Here is a 19,903-nt window from a genome sequence, read left to right as displayed (position 1 = left end):
CCGGCGCGCCGGTGTGGGGCTGGGCGCTGGAAGGGTGGGGGTGCGGGAGGGACTGGCCTCCCTAGCCTATGCCCCGGCCCCAGCTAGCAGGACCGGGCAGGAGCCGCCACTCCTGCGGGGCCAGCGAGCATACACAGCCCTGGGTCACACATACCAAGATGTAGACGTGCACACACACAGTACACCCGCAGATGTGCACACCCAGCTCACGCAAGACACACCCAGATATACACAGCTCACATATTGACGTGCATCAACCGAAGGCCTCGCACATGCTTCCTGCATTCACTCAGAAAGACACAGATCCAAAGGCATGCCTACACCCAGCTCACACATGCAGTTAGGGACATCCAATCCATATACAGACATACCTGTGCACACGAACACACAGCTGTACACCCAAATACAGAGTTCATATACATGGATGCACAACAGACAGACCCAGCCTGCGTATGTGGCACACACATCTATACACCCATGTACGTCATGCACATGCACATGTGCCTGCACAGCCCAGAGCTCATCGAGGCCCACAGCTTGGGTCACGTGCTCCCCAGTGTGAGTTCACAAACACCCACAGACCCCTGTCTGGGTGATAGTTTCTTGTCTCTGCTTGTCCCCCTAAGAAAGGAGACATACACCATGTTGGCCCATTCTCATGTCTAGCTCAACTCCTCCTGTCTCTCACTGTCTCTGCCCTTCTCTATCTCCTTCTCTCTGTGTCTGCCTGCTTCTAGTTTCCTTTTTTATGTCTGTCTCTGTTTTTCTCCATCTCCCTCCATCTTTCTGTCTCTCTGTGACACACACATACACGCACACACACACAGTGGCCCCCCACCTGTCAGCACACGCAATTCTCCACTAGTTCACACCCAACCATGCCCCAGACCTGTCTGGCAGGACAGTTAGATTGTGCCACACCCCAGAGGGACACAGCCCTCAGGGATGGGGACGCTGGACAGGGCAGCACATGTCTTGTGCCAGCTGCCCCTCCCTTTACACACCCTATGCCTGCAACACCCAATGCTGGCTGCACCTGGGGTACATGCCCCGGCTTCTCTCCCCAGAGCCACCACGTAGGGCTGCCCTACCAGAGAAGATGCCCAACATCACTGGAAGGGAGACCCATGGCCCCAGGACTCCCTGCCCCTGCCCCTCCCCCTCTATTACCCCAGGATCTGGGCACACAGACCCAGCCAGACCTTTCTTTAACACTCAGCGCCTCACTTCCTGCCTCAGCACCCCCCATTCTGGCAGCTTCCTGAGCCCCCACATCTGGCACAAGTCAGTGCCTTCTCCTGCCCAACCCTACCTTGTGGTTCCCAGGGCTCAAGCTGGCAGGGACAGCTGCAACCCCAACAGCTGGGGCCAGGGTGGGGGGGGCGTGGGAACTGTAGATGCGGGGGCTCCCTGCACCCGCAGAGACACCCCCAGCTCTGTGCAGCTGTTGCCTGGGGGAGGGAGGATGGGGGTCTGTCACTCCATGCTAGGGTTCCTGGGCTCCTGGCTGACCCGCCCACCTCCCTTTGCCCCCCACACAGCCCCTCCTTGCCTGGACGGAAGCCCGTGTGCGAATGGAGGTCGCTGCACCCAGCTGCCCTCCCGGGAGGCTGCCTGCCTGTGAGTGCCTGGCTCTAAGCCATGAGTGGGCCCTGTGTGGGGAGGCGGTCTGTCTTCCCTCCCTGCCTCTGTCCACCGTGGATGCCTCTGCCACTACCTACGTGTGTGTGGCTCGGGCAACCTCTTGTTTCCCAATCAGAATCAGCAGCATTGAGACCAGGGGCTCCGGAGTCTGCCTGGCCAGGGTTCAAATCCCACGTCACATTGCTGACTGACCGGGACTTCAACTCTATAAGCCTCAGTGTCCTGGTCTGGAAAATGGGCCCAGTAACCCCAACTTCACAGGATTCTCAGCTGCCTGAGGTCACATGTAAAGCTCCTGATGGAGGTCATTATAATTCAATCAGCAAATCTTCAGGGACCAATAGCAATGGCTTGGCAGTTGTGGGTACGCCATCTGCACCCTCCCCTTCTCAGGATTTTGTGGTGGGGACACAGAGGCCTGTAATACAGCTCTGCCACCTTATTGCTGTGTGACCTTGGGTTAGTCATGTCCCCTCTTTGAACCTCACTGCCTTTGTGAGATAGAGGTGCTTTCCTTGGCTCATTACCGCAAAGGGGCCCAAGAGTTGGGTTGTTGGATAATACAAGGAAAGATGGAGGGCTGGGTGAAGCAGAGCGGAGGCTAGGAGGGAGATGAGCAGGGGCAGACAGAGCTCAGTTTGAATTCTGGGTCTGGGTTACCTTGAACAAGTGCTTCGAGCTCTCTGAGCTTCAATTTTTTCATCCGGAAAATGAAGCAATAATAGTTCCTTTAGGAGGTTGATTATACAGAATTAAATAGTCCTTCATACAATGAACTCAGCATAGTGCTCAGCATGCAGTAAGTGCTCAATAAATAGGGATTATTATAATAAATAACAACGGTAGAGACACAGGAAGTAGGTGCCTTAAGGGGGAACCTCTCAAGATTATGGGGAAATGCTTGGTTCCTTTTAGAATGTCATTAGTAATAGCAGTTCAGCTGGTAGCCATTAATTGATTCGTTCATGTATTCATTTAACAACGTGGACTTTAGACCCAGGAGAGCCCCTTTGAAATTATACACGCACTTTGAGTGGAGCTCCATTTGAGCTCATGGGTGGGGGAGATTAGCCTAGCTGAGTGGGTTCCTGGGGCTGGGAGTCTGCAATGGTGGATGTGGGGAAAAGTGCGACCTGACCTGGAGCCATTCGCCTGGGAGGCGGAGCCGCGGTGCGGGGCTCCTGCACAGTGGAGCTCAGTGTCTGGAATATTGCCGACAGGTGAATGCGCCCGTGGCTGCCCCGCCCCTCGACAGGTGAATCACCGGTGCAGCTTGTTCCTCCTGGAGCCTGGATCTCCTGGAGCCTGGATCTCCCGGAGTGGAGCGGGCTCAGTCCCCAGAGATAGGCCGTGGGAACTATTTCCCGCGCCCCACTTCCAATCTCTTTCAAGGTCCCAAATACTCGTATCCTATTAGGGATGGCCCTATTTGTCACTGCCCAATGGATCCCCCAAGTCTTTCCCCTCAAAATAGGCTCCCAAGCCCTTGTCTCTATCTTCCAGTCATCGCCTCCCCCGCCAATTGCCCCCCCACGCCTAAGTCGGTCTCCCCCGAAACCCAGGCCGTGGGGCGGGACGCGGGCGGAGGCTGGAACCGGCCTGACCGGTCGGCAGGGGAGCGGGGCGCAGAGCGTGAGAACCCGCCCCGGGCGCCGGGAGGGGGCTGCGCTGCCGCGCCCTGCCTAGCGGTGGGACCAGCAGTCAGGGGAGCCTGGTGCAGCGCGCCCCCTCCCGGCACACGGTAGTTGCGGCCGTCCTTGCCCTGCGGGCCTTTGGGGAGGGGGCTGGGAGCTGGGCCCTACCTTCCTGACGCTATCTGCTCCCCCGCCCGGCCTTGCCCTGACCTGTTTCGCTGGGAGCCGGGGTGGGGGGATATTGTGGATGACGCTAAGGGCTGAGTCAGCTGCTGGAGTTTAGCCCTCGGTGACTTGGACAAACGAGAGGGAGGGACCGGCACGAGGGGTGGGCAGCTTAAGGGGCGGGGCCTGGACCCTGCACCCTCTCTAGGCCCCTCTGATCCAGCCAGTTTTTCCCTGGAGATTTCCAGTCTTAGGATCACCATCCTCCCAGTTCTCATATTTTCCTCACACTCCATCCAGCTTGCTTCGGAGAATTTGGGGAGGGGGCTGCGGGTCTCCCCCCAACAAAAAGGCATCAATACTGGTGTCTACTTCCTACCCTCCGTGGAAAAAAGGGGTATATGTGTCCCCAGAAAAGGAGTAGAGGACTTCTGGGGTCCTCCTGTCTGTCCAGGTGAGAGTTGCCCATATGTGTGACCCAGCCTGCGGGTTGGTATCCGAGTATTTGCCAGGCCAATATGTGGAGTTGGTGTGTCCCTCTATGTGTGTATCTGTGTATGTATGTTTTTGGGTCTGTCTGTGTGTGCCTGGGAGGTTGTCTTCTGGAGTCTGAACTTTTTAGTTGCTGTTCCCTCTGCCTGGAACACTTCCCCACACAGTCCCATGGCCCACTCCCCTCCTTCAGTCTGTGAAAATATATTTGCCTTCCTCCCACTCTGTTCCCATTATCCTGTGTCTTACTTTCCTGTGGCTGCTATAACAAATTACTCAAAACTGGGTGGTTTGAAACAACAGAAATTTACTCTCACAGTCCCGGAGGCCAGAAGTCTGCAATCAAGATGTTGGCAGCCACGTGCTCTCTAGTGGCTTTAGGAGAGAGTCCTTCCTTCCCTCTTCTACTTCTAGTAGCTCCAGGCGGTCCTTGGCTTGTGGGTGCAACACTCCAATCTCTGCCTCCAACGGCCTCTTTCTCCCAAATCTTCCTCTGCCTTTCTCTTAAAAGGACTCCTGTCATTGGATTTAGGGCCTACCTGGAAAATCCAGGATCATCTCATCTTGATATCTGTCATTTAGTTATATCTGGAAAGACTCTTTGCAAATAAGGTAACAGTCACATGTTCTGAGACGTGGACATTTCTTTTCCGGAGTTCACGTTCTATGCTATACCCTTCATGGACCTCATGGCCCTCACGGCCCTCACCACTCCCTGCTAGCATGTTGTTAATTCATGATTTGTGTATCTTCTCTTGGCCTAATCTGTCTGTAAGCATCAAGAGAGTGGGACCACTTTTATTGTGTTTGCTGCTGTACTCCTATAGCTAAGAATGTAGTAAGTGCTCAGTGAATACTTGCATGAATAAATGAGTGTGTTAATTGCTGTTTGCCTGTGAGCCTGTCTTGTGTGTATCTCTGTGTCTGGAGCTTTCTTGCTCCCACTGAACTGTCTCTGCCCACAGGTGCCCACCAGGCTGGGTGGGTGAGCGGTGCCAGTTGGAAGATCCCTGCCATTCGGGCCCCTGTGCTGGCCGAGGTGTCTGCCAGAGCTCAGTGGTAGCGGGCACTGCCCGGTTCTCCTGCCGCTGTCCCCGTGGGTTCCGAGGTAAGGGATGATCTGGAGGGGAGCCCTAGGCAGCCATGGGTGTACTCTGCCCAAGCTCACCCTCTCCCGGTCCCCCCAGGCCCTGACTGCTCCCTGCCGGATCCCTGCCTCAGCAGTCCCTGTGCCCATGGTGCCCGCTGCTCAGTGGGGCCAGATGGCCGCTACATCTGCTCCTGCCCACCTGGCTACCAGGGCCGCAGCTGCCGAAGTGACGTGGATGAGTGCCGAGTGGGCGGGCCCTGCCGTCATGGTGGCACCTGCCTCAACACGCCTGGTTCCTTTCGCTGCCAGTGCCCAGCTGGCTACACAGGGCCACTGTGTGAGAACCCTGCAGTGCCTTGTGCTCCCTCACCATGCCGTAACGGGGGTACCTGTAGACAGAATGGTGACCTCACCTATGACTGTGCCTGCCTTCCGGGTGAGGGAACTGTTCTCAGGGGAGGCAGCGGGAGTGGGGGAGCAGCTGGCCAGCCAGGCAGTGACCATCCTTGCCTTCTCCTCCCATGCTAGGGTTCGAGGGCCAGAACTGTGAAGTGAATGTGGATGACTGTCCAGGGCACCGATGTCTAAATGGGGGGACATGTGTGGATGGCGTCAATACCTACAACTGCCAGTGCCCTCCCGAGTGGACAGGTGGGCACTGGGGCTGAAGGGAGCTGAGCGGCAGACCTTGGGTGGGCATGCACAGTCGGCGTGTCTGGACTGGTGTATCTCTGTGCCGCAGGCCAATTCTGCACAGAGGACGTGGATGAGTGTCAGCTGCAGCCCAACGCTTGCCACAACGGGGGCACCTGCTTTAACACACTGGGTGGCCACAGCTGTGTGTGCGTCAATGGCTGGACTGGTGAGAGCTGCAGTCAGAATATCGACGACTGTGCTACGGCTGTGTGCTTCCATGGGGCCACCTGCCATGACCGCGTGGCCTCCTTTTACTGTGCCTGCCCCATGGGCAAGACTGGTGAGTAGCTGTTTCCCCTGTAGGCAGCAAGGGAGCCATTAATGGTTCTGGAGCTGGGACAAGGATGGTGTCTGACTTGAGTGTTTGAGTGATTATACTGGAGGCCAAATTTGCAGTAAAGGGTAAGCCTGGAAGAGGCCTAAGAGGAGGGTGGCATATAGTCCAGGGCAAAAGCCATGGGAATAGACAGCTATACTGTGAGAAAGAGAGGGGACCTTTGGAAACGGCAAAGGTCAGAGAAGGTGTATGGGAGGGGGACTTGGAAATGGAAGGAAGGGTGTGTCAGGCAGAGGGTACTGCAGAAGCAAAGGCTTGAGGTAAGACCCTTTTATAATCAGAAAAAGAGGCAACAGATTTAAAAACAATATGTGAGTCTACGGCCATGCCACCCTGAACACGCCTGATCCCTTCTGATCTCAGAAGCTAAGCAGGGTCAGGCTTGGTTAGTACTTGGATGGGAGACCACCTAGGTGCTGTAGGTATAAAAAAATAAAAATAAGTAAATAAATAAATATACGAAAAACAATATGTGAATGTTTCCAATTCATTTTCAAACGATTCAGAAAAAAAGATAAATCTTATAATAGTTGGATCTAGGCGGTGGGCGTACAAATCAACTTTTCTATATGTTTGAAATTTTTCATAATAAATGGCTGGGAAAAAAATAGCTACTAAATACACTCTGGGTTAATAAAAACAAAACACAAACACTATGTGGGTCTGTGGGAACTTTGGACAGAGCTGGAGGGTCTGCCCTCGATTTCTGCCTGCCCCCTTCCAGGGCTTCTGTGTCATCTGGATGACGCCTGTGTCAGCAACCCCTGTCATGAGGATGCTATCTGCGACACGAACCCGGTGAATGGCCGGGCCATCTGTACCTGTCCACCAGGCTTCACAGGCGGCGCATGTGACCAGGATGTGGATGAGTGCTCCATTGGTGAGGGGTCATTTTCTGAGTTGGGAAGGTGGGGGGGATACATTGGTCTTCAACTGCCCACACCAGCTGTGCCTGTTCCTGCAGGTGCCAACCCATGTGAGCACCTGGGCAGGTGCGTGAACACACAGGGTTCGTTCCTGTGCCAGTGTGGCCGTGGCTACACCGGCCCACGCTGCGAGACGGATGTCAACGAGTGCCTATCTGGGCCCTGCCGCAACCAGGCCACGTGCCTCGACCGCATAGGCCAGTTCACCTGCATCTGCATGGCAGGTACGTGGTGGGTGTGGCATGGGCAGGGCCTGTGGGGGTTGGGGGGAACCTGCAGGCAGGGTACAGAGGGGAACACAGGTGGAACTGTGTCTGGGAGAGGACGCTGAGAGACTGAAGCTTGGGATGAGGTGGAGGTGCGGCCAGAGCAGAATCTTGTGTGAGGCCAGATGTGTTGTCACATGGAGTCAGTAGAACTTCAGGCTGGGGTTACAGCTGACCTTAGGACCCGTTGCGGGGCATGGACAACATGGGGGTGGGGACTGGAGTTAGGTCTAAGTGGAGCCAGAGCCGGCAGACGGTCTCCCACTAATACTGGGGTAGAACTTAAGGCTGGGCACAAGGCTATGGTGGGTCCTGGGGCTGGGAGCTGAGGACAGGGCATAGTCTGTGGAGTGGAGAGGGAAGAGGGTGGTTTGAAGGCATGGTCCATGTTGGGACCACAGCTTGATGAGGGGCCAGCCTGAGGATGAAAACTGAATCTAGTGTTGGGCTGGGGGCAAAGGCCAAGGCTCAGGGGAACCATCTATAAGTGGAAAGAGGGGTACCTCCCCGCTTGCTCTCCCTTCAGATGGTAGTCTCCCCTGCCCTAATCCTCCTCCTCCCCCATCCCCCAACCCACCACAGGCTTCACAGGCACCTATTGTGAAGTGGACCTGGACGAGTGTCAGAGCAGCCCATGTGTCAACGGCGGAGTCTGCAAGGATAGAGTCAATGGCTTCAGCTGCACTTGCCCCTCAGGTGAGGACCTTGGGTCCAGGGAGCCTGAAGAACACAGGTCCCTGCAGGGGCAGCAGCTCAGCAGCTCCAGAATGGGAGCATATGAGACCATGTTAGCGGAAACCACGTTCTGAACAACATCGAAATCAATTTAAAAATAAGTAAATGGGCTTCCCACCCAAACAAGGGCTGGTGAGGGGTGACTGCTCTGACCCTGTCTGGGCTTTTGCTCACCTCATTCTCCACCCCAGGCTTCAGCGGGGCCATGTGTCAGCTGGATGTTGATGAGTGCGCCAGCACACCCTGCCGGAATGGAGCCAAATGCGTGGACCAGCCGGACGGCTACGAGTGCCGCTGCGCAGAGGGTGAGGGCAGGTCACTGCCAGGCTGACAAGAGTCTGAAGGCAGGGCTCCTGGAGGAAAGGGCCAATAACAGCCTGAGAGAAAACTTGGGGCAGGGCACGGCAAATCAGGGGCAATGGCAGCCAGGGGGCGGAGCCAACGATGGACTTAAGTTGAGGTAAAGGCTATGGGTTGGGGCCAAAGGGTCTGGCAAGAGACTAGGCCCTGGTAACTGGATGGGTGGTATCCAACACACTGTATCCCCAGGCACCTCCTGTGTGTCCCCGTTTGCAGAACAGGGTTGATAGTGTAAAAATTGGAGGCAAGGCCATAGCTGGGAGTGGGATTTAACTAGAAGGATCTTGGCCAGGGGCGAGTCCTGGAATAAACCTAGAGCTGGATGGAGTGGAGGCCAATTAGGACAGGGCCTGAATTGAGCCTGCCTCCTCCGGGCTCGGTGGGCAAGGCCTGAGGTAAAGCTTAGACAGGACTGGTTGGAGCCATGACTATGGATGGACAGGACCTTGGCAGGTGGGCAGAGTCTGACCTTGTGGCCCCGCAGGCTTCGAGGGCACGCTGTGTGAGCTCAACGTTGACGACTGCTCCCCGGACCCGTGCCACCACGGTCGCTGCGTGGACGGCATTGCCAGTTTCTCCTGTGCCTGTGCCCCGGGCTACACAGGCACGCGCTGTGAGAGCCAGGTGGATGAGTGCCGCAGCCAGCCCTGCCGCCACGGGGGCAAATGCCTAGACCTGGTGGACAAATACCTCTGCCGCTGCCTTCCTGGCACCACAGGTGGGACCAGGGGCCGGGCTGGGGCAGGAACAGTACATCTGGAGGGGCACAGAGGATTTGGAAATGGTGCCCCTGGTAGGGCACAGCGGTGGCTACCCATGTCTTGTTCCCCCTCCCCAGGCGTGAACTGCGAGGTGAACATAGATGATTGTGCCAGCAACCCCTGCACCTTTGGAATCTGCCGAGATGGTATCAACCGCTATGACTGTGTCTGCCAGCCTGGCTTCACAGGTGGGCAAGTGGCTGCCATGGAAAGGAGGTCTTTAGAGGGTGAAGGTGAAATCATCCATCTTCCTTGGCTGGGTTTTGCCCCTCTCTCTGCATTCGCCTGTCCAACAAGATTGTCCACGCTTTGCCCTGAGGTTATGCATTCTCTCATCAGTATGAGGTTGTCCCCATATCGGCTCGAGTTTATCCTGGAACATAGGTGGTGTCCTGATTGGATAGGAATGTTTCTGAGTGGGGCCAAGGTAATCCTTCGTGAAAATGAAAGTGACTTTATGCAAGTTTGGGAATAAGGATGATCTGGGGGAAGGTAGCTCTGGTTTCAGGAGGCGGCTGTTCTAATTTTCACAAGAGTTGATATGAGAATGAGAGTGTCTTTGCTCAAGGGTGTGGCCATGCTAAATGGGGCTAGGTTGTCCCTCCCCACTGGCTCAGTTGTCCTTGTCCTGGGATGAGGTTGCCTGCATGCTTCCCAGGGCCCCTATGCAACGTGGAGATCAACGAGTGTGCATCCAGCCCGTGCGGCGAGGGAGGCTCCTGCGTGGATGGGGAAAACGGCTTCCGCTGCCTCTGCCCACCTGGCTCCTTGCCCCCACTGTGCCTTCCCCCGAGCCATCCCTGTGCCCAAGAACCCTGCAGTCACGGTGTCTGCCACGATGCACCTGGAGGGTGAGGTCTCTCCCCAGCCCCTGACCCCCTACCCCTGCCCACATGCCAGCCCTGACTGCCTCCCCCTCCAGGTTCCGCTGTGAGTGTGAGCCTGGCTGGAGTGGCCCCCAGTGCAGCCAGAGCCTTGCTCAAGATGCCTGTGAGTCTCAGCCCTGTGGGGCTGGCGGCACCTGCACCAGCGATGGAATGGGATTCCACTGCATCTGTCCCCCTGGTGTCCATGGTGTGTGTCCCTACCTTCCCTCCCCAGGATTCTCCACCTCCCTCTTCCTTCTTACTTCCTGTTTCACTCTCTTCCTTCTGTATGTTTCTCTTTGTTTTCTTTTCCTCTTTTCATCTTGGGATGTGGGTATCAAGGTGGGGACCCTGGGGGCTGATGAAAGAAAGAATCTCTTGAGACTACCTTACTCTGCTTGCCCTCTACAGGTCATCAGTGTGAGCTGCTGTCCCCCTGTACCCCAAACCCTTGCGAGCACGGGGGCCACTGTGAGTCTGCTCCTGGCCAGCCGGCTATCTGCTCCTGCCCCCCTGGCTGGCAAGGTACACAAGCTGCTTCTTTCTCCTCCAACTCTACTTCACCTTCTCTCCTCCCTGCCGCATACCGGGCGATGCTGGGGACCCAGAGGGGGACTCACCCTTGGCCCTGCCTTTTAAGGGAGCTTCCTTCTGGGAAGGGACAGAGCTGGACACAGGTACTCATAGCCTCTGTAGTCGGTTCTGGAGAAGAGGAAGGGATATGGAGCTGAGGAAGCTAGATCTCTGAGCTGAGGGTTTGGAGACAGCTTCCTGGAACAGCAGACCTCAATCAGAGAATGCATTCCCCGCCCACTGAGGCAAGAAAGTTTTAGAACAGTAGGTGCAAAACACCTAGAGGCAAATCACAGCATAGCTTGTTTTCCTATCTTAGCCATCAGGTTCTTCCTCAGCAACAGGTACTCTCAGACCCTCCCCTCCCCCCTCTAACCCCAGATGTCATCTTACTCCTCCCGCCCAGGCCTGAGATGCCAGCAGGATGTAGACGAGTGTGCCAGCCCCTCACCGTGTGGATCCCATGGTACCTGCACCAACCTGGCAGGGAGTTTTAGCTGTATCTGCCACAGGGGGTACAGTGGCCCTTCCTGTGACCAGGACATCGATGACTGTGACCCCAGTGAGTTCGGGGGAGCCCTTGAGGGGTGCTGCTTTAGGAAACATGTTCGTCAAGTCATGTTATTTGCCGGCCACTGTGCTTTCACTTCATCTTCATAGTGCTCTTACTTTCCCCATTTTATTCATGGAACTGAGGCCCAAAGAGGTTCAGTGACTTGCCTGAGGTTATGTAGCAGATGAGGGGACAAAGCTGGGACTGGAGCACAGACCTGTCTGACTCTGAAGCCTGTACTCTATCTCTGACAGCAAGCAAATTAGGATTTTGTGTAAAATATGAGAGAACAGACTCCCAGTAAGTTCTTTAGGAGTGCTGTCCAATAGACAAATGACCCAAGCCACATATACAATTAAAATTTTCCTAGTACTCACATTAAAAAAGTAAAAAAACCCAAAAACAAAACCGGTGACATTAAATTTAATATATATTTTATTTAACCTAATATATAAAAAGTATTATTTCAATATGTAATCAATATAAAGCTATTAAGATATTTTAGTTTTTTTTTTTCGTATTATGTCTTCGAAATCCGAAATCCGATGTGTATTTTATACTTATAGCACATCTCAATTTGAAACAGCCACACGTTAAGGACTAAGTGTGGCCAGTGGCCACTCTACTGGCCAGCAGGCCTCCCGTGCTGAGTCCAGGAATTAAGCAGACACAAGTAACAGTATGTGCTTGGCAGCCCAAAGAGACCTTTTGGTTCTGCCAACTCCTTCCCCTTCCACATAGGTGAGACGGGGGGCGGTGAGGCAACAGAGGGGACAGAAGTTGATCCCTCTGACCAAATGTGCCCTTCCTAATTAAGCCTGGTTTCCTCCCAAGTTCCCTGCTACGGAAGGCACGACCAGGTCAGGCAGGGCTGATGGGGGTGTTGGTGAGGTGAGTGACCAGACCTCCTCTCTTCTGACCACAGACCCCTGCCTGAATGGTGGCTCCTGTCAGGATCATGTGGGCTCCTTTTCCTGCTCCTGCCTCCCTGGCTTTGCTGGCCCCCGCTGTGCCCGCGATGTGGACGAGTGTCTGAGCAGCCCCTGCGGCCCAGGCACCTGCACTGACCACGTGGCCTCCTTCACCTGCACCTGCCCCCCAGGATATGGAGGCTTCCGTTGTGAGCAGGACCTGCCCAACTGCAGCCCCAGGTGGATGGGGACTCTACTGGAAGCTCAGGGACCCTGGCATCGGGTGGGGCACAGGACCTGAGAAGGAGTGGGGACGAGAAGGGGGGGTCCTCATTTTGGCATCCACCTCAGGACTCTGATGCTGATGGGGCACTGTCCCAGAAGTGGCAGGGTCATCTTAGAGATGCTGGTCCTTAAGGGGGCAAGGCCAGGCCAGAGCCAGGCCTCCACGTGGCTCTCACCTTAGTGCTGAATGAAGTACCTGGTAAATTGTGGCTGAGGGACAGGACGGGGCGGGGCCTCTGCTGGGGCTGCAGCCCCTCTTGGCGGGTGGGGGGATAGTACTCAGAGAGTGTACCCATCCAACGCTAGGCGGGGCCAAGGAGGGCGGGCGGGACCTGTGAGAGGGGAGGGGCCTGACCCACCCTCACTTCTCCTCCAGCTCCTGCTTCAATGGTGGGACCTGCGTGGACGGCGTGAACTCATTCAGCTGCCTGTGCCGCCCTGGCTACACTGGTGCACACTGCCAGCACGAGGCCGACCCCTGCCTCTCGCGGCCCTGTCTGCACGGGGGCGTCTGCACTGCCACCCACTCCGGCTTCCGCTGTACCTGTCCCGAGGGCTTCACTGGCACTCAGTGCCAGGTGGGCGGGGTTACTGGGGGCAGGTGGTGGTGATGGTGGTGGTAGGAGGAGTCTAGAGGGGGTGTTTTGTGGGTGGGGCATGCTGGGTATCCTGAGGGAGAAGCCTGCCTGGGTCCTGGGGAGAGATTTGCACTGGGGTTGTGGTGAGGGGCCTGGCCGGGACCCTGGGGGAAAATCTGGAGTGTGATTTCTGGAGGTCCCTGAGTGCTGACGCTGTGGGCTTCCCCTGCAGACGCTGGTAGACTGGTGCAGCCGTGCGCCCTGTCAGAACGGGGGTCGCTGTGCCCGGACAGGAACCTCTTTCTACTGCCTTTGTCCTCCGGGGTGGAGCGGCAGCCTCTGTGACATCCAGAGCCTGCCCTGCAGAGAGGCCGCAGCCCAGATGGGTGAGAGGGAGCGCGTGCGTGGCTGGTGTGTGTAGCTCAGGAGGGCACATGTGCACATACTTCTTGCCAGTGTGAGCCCGTTGAGGGTGGGACAGAGCATATAGGAGTGATGGGGTGTGTGGCTGGGTGTGTGTGGATTTGTGACTGTGTATGTGACAGTCAGCCAGGATGGTGCGTGTGTCACCCTAAGACAACTGGGATGACGTTTGCAATGCTGTGTGCAACTGAGCTGGTGTGAATCGTGAAGGTGTGTGGGTGAGTGTGTCAGTGACTGGGACTATGCAGTTTGGGGGGATGTGTGACACACTACACAACCTGATGGCATGTGGTAGGACTCTGGTGACTGGTGGCAGCAAGGACGTCGGATGGTGCTTTGTGTGATGCGGGCAGGGAGGTGGGAGTGTGTGCCTGATACTACTCTCTGGGCAGGGGTGCGGATGGAGCAGCTGTGTCAGGCTGGTGGGCACTGTGTGGACAAGGACAGCTCCCACTATTGCGTGTGCCCAGAGGGCCGCACAGGCAGCCACTGTGAGCAGGAGATGGACCCCTGCTTGGCCCAGCCCTGCCAGCATGGGGGCACCTGCCGAGGCTACATGGGAGGTTATGTGTGTGAGGTAAGAAGTGCTCAGGGGAGGAGACACATCTGGGTGTGTCTGGCCACATATGTCTGTGCGTCTGTAGCCTGGTGTCGGTGTGTCTCTCTAGGCCTGCTTGGGTTTTGCTTTTGTGACTGAGGATATTTTTGTGGATGTCACTTTGGGTAGATCCGGGGGTATTTTTGTCTCTCTTTAGTTGGTTCCTGGACATATCTTTGCGTCTCTCTGTGCATGGTGTCTCTGGGCATGAATGCATGTGCTGGTGTCTAAGTATGTGTCTCTGGTCGTGTGTGTCTTGGGTGTATCTGGGTATCTAGGTGTTTCTCCTGTGTGTCTGTCCTTTGTGTGTGTGTGTCCCTCTGCACTTCGTGTGTCTGTGGCCCTCTGTGTCTGGGTGTCCTTCTGTGTTTGGGTGTGTTTTCTGCACACTGGGCATGTCTCTGTGTGTTGGACGACTGTTGTGTGTCCTTTTGTGATAGGATTCTCTATGTCTTCATGTGGAGTGTCTGTGTCCCTTGGGGCTGAGCGTATCCCTGTCTTGTCCCCACCACAGTGTCTGGCTGGCTATGCTGGTGACAACTGTGAGGATGACGTGGATGAGTGTGCCTCCCAGCCCTGCCAACATGGGGGCTTCTGCATTGACCTTGTGGCCCGATATCTCTGCTCCTGTCCCCCTGGGACGCTGGGTATGCCAGGGCCAGGGTTGGGGGACAGGCTGGGAGGCTGGGTCTCTGTCTGCTCCTGACTGCTTCCCCATCTTCCCTTTCCCAGGTGTGCTCTGTGAGATTAATGAGGATGACTGTGGCCCAGGCCTACCCCTGGACCTACAACCCCAGTGCCTGCACAATGGTACCTGCGTAGACCTGGTGGGTGGCTTCCGCTGTACCTGCCCCCCAGGATACACTGGCCTGCGCTGTGAGGCAGACATCAATGAGTGTCACCCGGGTGCCTGCCATGCAGCACACACCCGAGACTGCCTGCAGGAGCCAGGTGGGGGCTTCCGCTGCCTTTGTCAAGCTGGCTTCACAGGTAAGCGTGGGCAGTGGGGCTGGCCTGGGATCCTGCCTGTGTTCTCCTACTGTGGCTGACCCAGCCGCTCCTGCTTGCCCAGGTGCCCGCTGTCAGACTGCGCTGTCTCCCTGCGAGTCCCAGCCATGCCAGCATGGAGGCCAGTGTCTTCCCAGTCAAGGCCCTGGGGGTGCTCTGACCTTTGCTTGCCATTGCATCCCGGTAAGTGGGGGTGGCTGGTCACATCGGTCTCTGGGAGAGGAGTGGGAGCATGGCCTGGTGGGAGGGCGTGGCTTTAGGGGAGAAGAGGTAGAAGAGAAGGGGGTTTCTGAGAAATCTCGATATTACCTGGAGGGGAAGAGGTTTGGTAGGACCTGGGGGGATTGGAGGCTCAAGCGTTCCCAAGTCTTGACCCCCATCCTCCCCTATCTCTCCCTTCTCCCTTTTCCTTCTCTGGCCCCATGCTATTTTTTTTCCCTTTCTTTTCTCGCCCCCCAATCCACCCCCAGCCATTCTCGGGTCCGCGTTGCGAGCGGGTGGCGCGCTCCTGCCGGGAGCTGCAGTGCCCGGTTGGTGTGCCGTGCCAGCAGACGGTCCGTGGGCCACGCTGTGCCTGCCCTCCGGGGCTGACGGGGCCTGCCTGCAGAGGCTCCCGGGAGTCGCCGCCGGGGGTCACCAACGCCAGCTGCGTGGCTTCCCCCTGCCTCCATGGGGGCTCTTGCCGCCCCGAACCGTTGGCGCCCTTCTTCCGCTGCGCGTGCGTGCCGGGCTGGGCTGGACCGCGCTGCGAGGTGCCGGCCGCGGCCCCCGAGGCCCCCGAAGAGCCTCTGTGCCCGAGCGCCGCCTGCGAGGCCAAGAGTGGGGACAAGCGCTGCGACCGCGAGTGCAACAGCCCGGGTTGCGGCTGGGATGGCGGTGACTGCTCGCTGAGCGTGGGCGACCCCTGGCGGCAGTGCTCGGCGCTGCAGTGCTGGCGCCTCTTCAACAACAGCCGCTGTGACCCCGCCTGTAGCTCTCCCGCCTGCCTCTACGACAACTTCGACTGTCGGGCTGGCGGCCGCGAGCGTGCTTGCAAGTGAGCCCCTCTGTCTGTCCATCTGTGCTTGGGCCACTTCTCTCTTTCCGTCTGTCCATCCATTCATCTTAGTCTGTGTCTTGTTTGTCCACGCGCCATCTCTGACCGTCCTTTGCACTGTCTGTTCCCTCTGCCTGGAATACTCTTCCCTCAGGAAGCCACATGGCTCCTCCTCATCTCCTTCAAGTCTTTCCTCCAGTAGTGGTACCTTCTCAGTGATCTCCCTGGCCAACTCCAGCACTTCCCCTGCTTTTATTTTTCTCCTTAGCATTTTAATTCCACATAGCACTCTATGTGTGAGCGTATGTGTGTGTATTTACATTTAGCTTTTACTGACGTGTAATTGAAATGCTGTATATTCTGCTCATTCGCCTCCTTTAACAGCTGACCCCGCCCACTGGAATGCCAGCTCCACGTGTTCAAGGATTTGTGCCTGGGCATATCCTGGGTGCCTACAGCAGCTCCCAGAACGTAGCAGGCTCTAGCAGTAGTGACTTATTAATAGTTACTGAGCGAATGGATGGATTTGCAGAAAGCCTGATACATGCAGATACATTCTAGTCCTCTGCTCGCTGTCTGTCCCCCCTTTGTCTCCGGAGTCACTCTGTACTGTGTGTGCAGCGAGGCGGAGGCCCCCTGACCGCGCCCCCTCTTCGCCCCCAGCCCGGTATACGAGAAGTACTGCGCGGACCACTTTGCGGATGGCCGCTGTGACCAGGGCTGTAACACAGAGGAGTGCGGCTGGGACGGGCTGGACTGTGCCGGCGAGGTGCCGGCCCTGCTAGCCCGCGGCGTGCTGGTGCTCACCGTGCTGCTGCCGCCCGAGGAGCTGCTGCGCTCCAGCGCCGACTTCTTGCAGCGGCTCAGCGGCATCCTACGAACTTCGCTGCGCTTCCGCCTGGACGAGCATGGCCAGGCCATGGTCTTTCCTTACCACCGGCCAGGCCCTGGCTCTGAAGCCCGGAACCGGAGGGAGCTGGCCCCAGAGGTGATCGGGTGAGTAGCTCCACCCTGGGGAGCCGTGGGGACTGCTCAGGCGCTGAGCAGGAGGGGAGCCTCATGTATCAGGTCTGGTGTGTTTCACTTAACATTTTGGAGAGTTTTCTTGGCAATAAGTCCAACAGTATCAACCTTTTGGGGCCAAATCATTCGTTGCTGTGGGAGCCATCCTGTGCACTATAGGATGTTGAGCAGCATCGCTGGTCCCCATCCACTAGATATAAGTAGTACTCCGCTCCCAAGAGGTGACAGACTTGAACGAGGGGAGCAGAATTGCCCCTTGATGTAGAACTACTTCCTCCTGGAGAGGCAGAGGTGTAGCAGAGTAGTTAAGAGCATGTGTAGTTTTTTTGCTTGTTTAGAAATGGAAAATGTAGAATTCTCCTGCTGGTGGCCTGGTAGAGGAGCCGGAGGGGGAAGTACAGCCTCTGAGCAGGGTGGGACTCTGACACAGAGAGAAGGGCTGGATTTTAGAGATGGAGGGCTTGGGCTCTGGCTGGGTATGGGTGGACTAGGAGAGATAGAAGAGGGTGGCAGATGTGCCAGTCCCTGGCTGGGGTGACTGGCTGGAGGGCATCTCATCAAAGTGAGGACACTGGGTGAAAATGAGGGGTCGCTTTGGGGCTCGCAGAATCTGAGAAGTCTAGGGGGTATTGAAGGTGCTAAAGACAGAGGCTGAACACAGAGACAAGAAAGACAAAAGGATGTTGACAATCCTTGAAGCCATGGAAGGACTGAAAGAAGTGGGGAGAGAGGAGGGACAGAATGATCTGGGGACACTGAGACCTAAGGATTAGTTGAGGGAAATTAGCTCAGAAAAGTGTTACTGAGCAAGGGCTCACTGCCCGACGTGTATAGAAGCCAATGCTATGGCACCAGCTTTTGAGAAAAGAAAGCTTTTATTTGAGAGTTTGGCTGGCAAGGAGACAGGAAGCAAAGCTCAAATCTGTCTTCCTGATTCAGGGTTCAGGTCAAGATTTAAGGGGTTTCAGCACTGGATCTTCCTAGATAATGGACCCTTTGCTTCTGAATGGGTTCCGGCGCTCAGGTTCCGGTCATGTCCCGGTCCTTTTGGTTCCGTAGGGGAAGCAGTTAAGGGTTCACCAGTGTTACTTGTTAGTGGGGTAAACTTTGGTTCCAGGTCTTGTTAGAAACAGGATAGGACCAGTTTGAGTTGGTTTTGTGATTATGAAAAGGGGCAGCCAGAGAAATAAGAAGAGATTGGGGTATGGGGTATTGGGGATTCCAAGGAAAGAGAATTGGAGAGTTGGGTTCCCGGAAGCAGAACCTGGGCTGGGGATTCAGATATATGTGTCCTATGGAAGTTGTGGTCTCAGGAGAAAAGGATGAGGGATGCAGGATGGGGCAGGGGAAAAACTGAGGCAGGAGGGAGCCTCCACTGGGATCTAGTCTCAGCCTGATTCCTCAGAGAGCTCTGGAGCATGAATAGCACATCAGGGTTGGTCCCACCTTGAAACAGGAGGGCCAGCTTTTGTACACCTGCATCAGGCAGTCACTGGATGAGGGCTGCCCTCAGGGGTGTCACCTTCCAAGGGAGAAGGTTTTTCCCACTTAGCTGAGGCCAGTTCTCTGGAGAAGAGGCAGCTGTCAGCTCTTGAAAGCCAATGCTCATAGCATTCGGGAGATGGATACACCAGCCCGATAAGGGAAATCTGGGCATGTGCCAACAGCATCTATGAGAGATGTTGACATGAAAACACTGCCCATTGAAGTCATGGCTTAGGGGACACTGGTAGCCATAGCAAGACTGGTTTTGGGGGTACGGTGGGTTTGGATGCCACATGGGGGCAGGTGGGCCAGGGTGACATAGTGAATGGACATAGCTCTTTTGGAGCCTGGTATTGGGGAAGGGGATGGGACTTGGTGTCAGGCTGGTACAGATACCCCGTGGACCAGCCTATCCCTCCCCTGTGTCCCTGCAGCTCAGTGGTGATGCTGGAGATTGACAACCGGCTGTGCCTACAGTCACCAGAGAACAACCACTGCTTCCCTGATGCCCAGAGCGCGGCCGACTACCTAGGAGCACTGTCGGCAGTGGAGCGCTTGGACTTCCCGTACCCTCTGCGGGCCGCGCGGGGTGAGCCCGGCTGGCGGGAAACCTGGGTAGAAGTGGTGCTCCCTTGGTGGGGTGGCCCCGGGCCGTGGTTGAAGTCCCCCATTTCCTGCCTGCAGGGGAGCCGCTGGAGCTGCCAGAGCCAAGCGTGCCGCTGCTGCCACTGCTGGCTGCCAGCGCCGTCTTCCTGCTGGTCATCCTTGTCCTGGGTGTCATGGTGGCCCGGCGCAAGCGTGAGCACAGCACCCTCTGGTTCCCTGAGGGCTTTGCTCTGCACAAGGACATGGCTACTGGACACAAGGGCCGGCGGGAGCCTGTGGGCCAAGATGCTCTGGGCATGAAGTGAGAACCCTGCTCGCTCCCGGTCCCTGTCTTCAGGGGCCTTGTGAGCCCTTGAGTTCACCTTGACCTGACTCTGACCTCTGACCCCAACTGGGTTCTAACTTCAGACTTCAGCCTGGATCCCTGACCATCCCCTTGACCACTGACTCCATTATCCCCTGGGATCACCCTGATTTGTGACCTTTGACTCCATTTCCTGTGTCCCCGTTTCCTGGTTCAAATTCTGTCCTGACCCCACCCCGACCCTGGTCTCTCAGACTTTACCCTGATACTCGCGTTCATTCCTACTTGATTGCTGATCCCATGACCTCTGTCTATACCCCAACCCATCCCTGACCCTGTCCTCTAGCTCTAACTCCCCTGACCTTTGACCTCCCCTCTGACTCTCTTTTCATCCCAATTCAGTGTTCATTCCCCATGATCCTCAGTCCTGGCCTTGACCCTGGGCATCACCTCCAACTCTCTGGCCTGTCTCTCGAGACCCTCAACCTCATCCTAACCTAACCCCTGAATTTACCCCTCTCCTATGACCCCATGACCCCGACAGCTCT

The 19,903-nt window shown here is 56.4% G+C and overlaps 1 protein-coding gene across 1 annotated transcript in view; it reads left to right on the top strand.

The window, feature by feature from the left end:
- Positions 1 to 19,903, top strand: part of NOTCH3 (notch 3) — a 29,828-nt gene that overhangs the window by 1,111 nt on the left and 8,814 nt on the right. Inside the window, exons 2-27 of the mRNA XM_006923399.3 lie at positions 1,542 to 1,620; positions 4,901 to 5,043; positions 5,123 to 5,461; positions 5,554 to 5,676; positions 5,768 to 6,001; positions 6,783 to 6,938; positions 7,023 to 7,208; positions 7,833 to 7,946; positions 8,177 to 8,290; positions 8,830 to 9,063; positions 9,184 to 9,294; positions 9,765 to 9,957; positions 10,029 to 10,180; positions 10,384 to 10,497; positions 10,952 to 11,107; positions 12,024 to 12,249; positions 12,671 to 12,872; positions 13,105 to 13,258; positions 13,688 to 13,872; positions 14,408 to 14,540; positions 14,626 to 14,883; positions 14,966 to 15,084; positions 15,372 to 15,937; positions 16,601 to 16,933; positions 18,880 to 19,034; positions 19,130 to 19,352. Coding sequence (XP_006923461.2) covers positions 1,542 to 1,620; positions 4,901 to 5,043; positions 5,123 to 5,461; positions 5,554 to 5,676; positions 5,768 to 6,001; positions 6,783 to 6,938; positions 7,023 to 7,208; positions 7,833 to 7,946; positions 8,177 to 8,290; positions 8,830 to 9,063; positions 9,184 to 9,294; positions 9,765 to 9,957; positions 10,029 to 10,180; positions 10,384 to 10,497; positions 10,952 to 11,107; positions 12,024 to 12,249; positions 12,671 to 12,872; positions 13,105 to 13,258; positions 13,688 to 13,872; positions 14,408 to 14,540; positions 14,626 to 14,883; positions 14,966 to 15,084; positions 15,372 to 15,937; positions 16,601 to 16,933; positions 18,880 to 19,034; positions 19,130 to 19,352 — 5,002 coding nt within the window. The remainder of the gene's footprint in view (positions 1 to 1,541; positions 1,621 to 4,900; positions 5,044 to 5,122; positions 5,462 to 5,553; positions 5,677 to 5,767; positions 6,002 to 6,782; positions 6,939 to 7,022; positions 7,209 to 7,832; positions 7,947 to 8,176; positions 8,291 to 8,829; positions 9,064 to 9,183; positions 9,295 to 9,764; positions 9,958 to 10,028; positions 10,181 to 10,383; positions 10,498 to 10,951; positions 11,108 to 12,023; positions 12,250 to 12,670; positions 12,873 to 13,104; positions 13,259 to 13,687; positions 13,873 to 14,407; positions 14,541 to 14,625; positions 14,884 to 14,965; positions 15,085 to 15,371; positions 15,938 to 16,600; positions 16,934 to 18,879; positions 19,035 to 19,129; positions 19,353 to 19,903) is intronic.

Source organism: Pteropus alecto, unplaced genomic scaffold (assembly GCF_000325575.1).
Source record: "Pteropus alecto unplaced genomic scaffold, ASM32557v1 scaffold1279, whole genome shotgun sequence".
Classification (NCBI taxonomy): domain Eukaryota; kingdom Metazoa; phylum Chordata; class Mammalia; order Chiroptera; family Pteropodidae; genus Pteropus; species Pteropus alecto.
The sequence above is the reverse complement of the archived record's forward strand: the minus strand, read 5'-3'. Positions and strand labels throughout refer to the sequence as shown.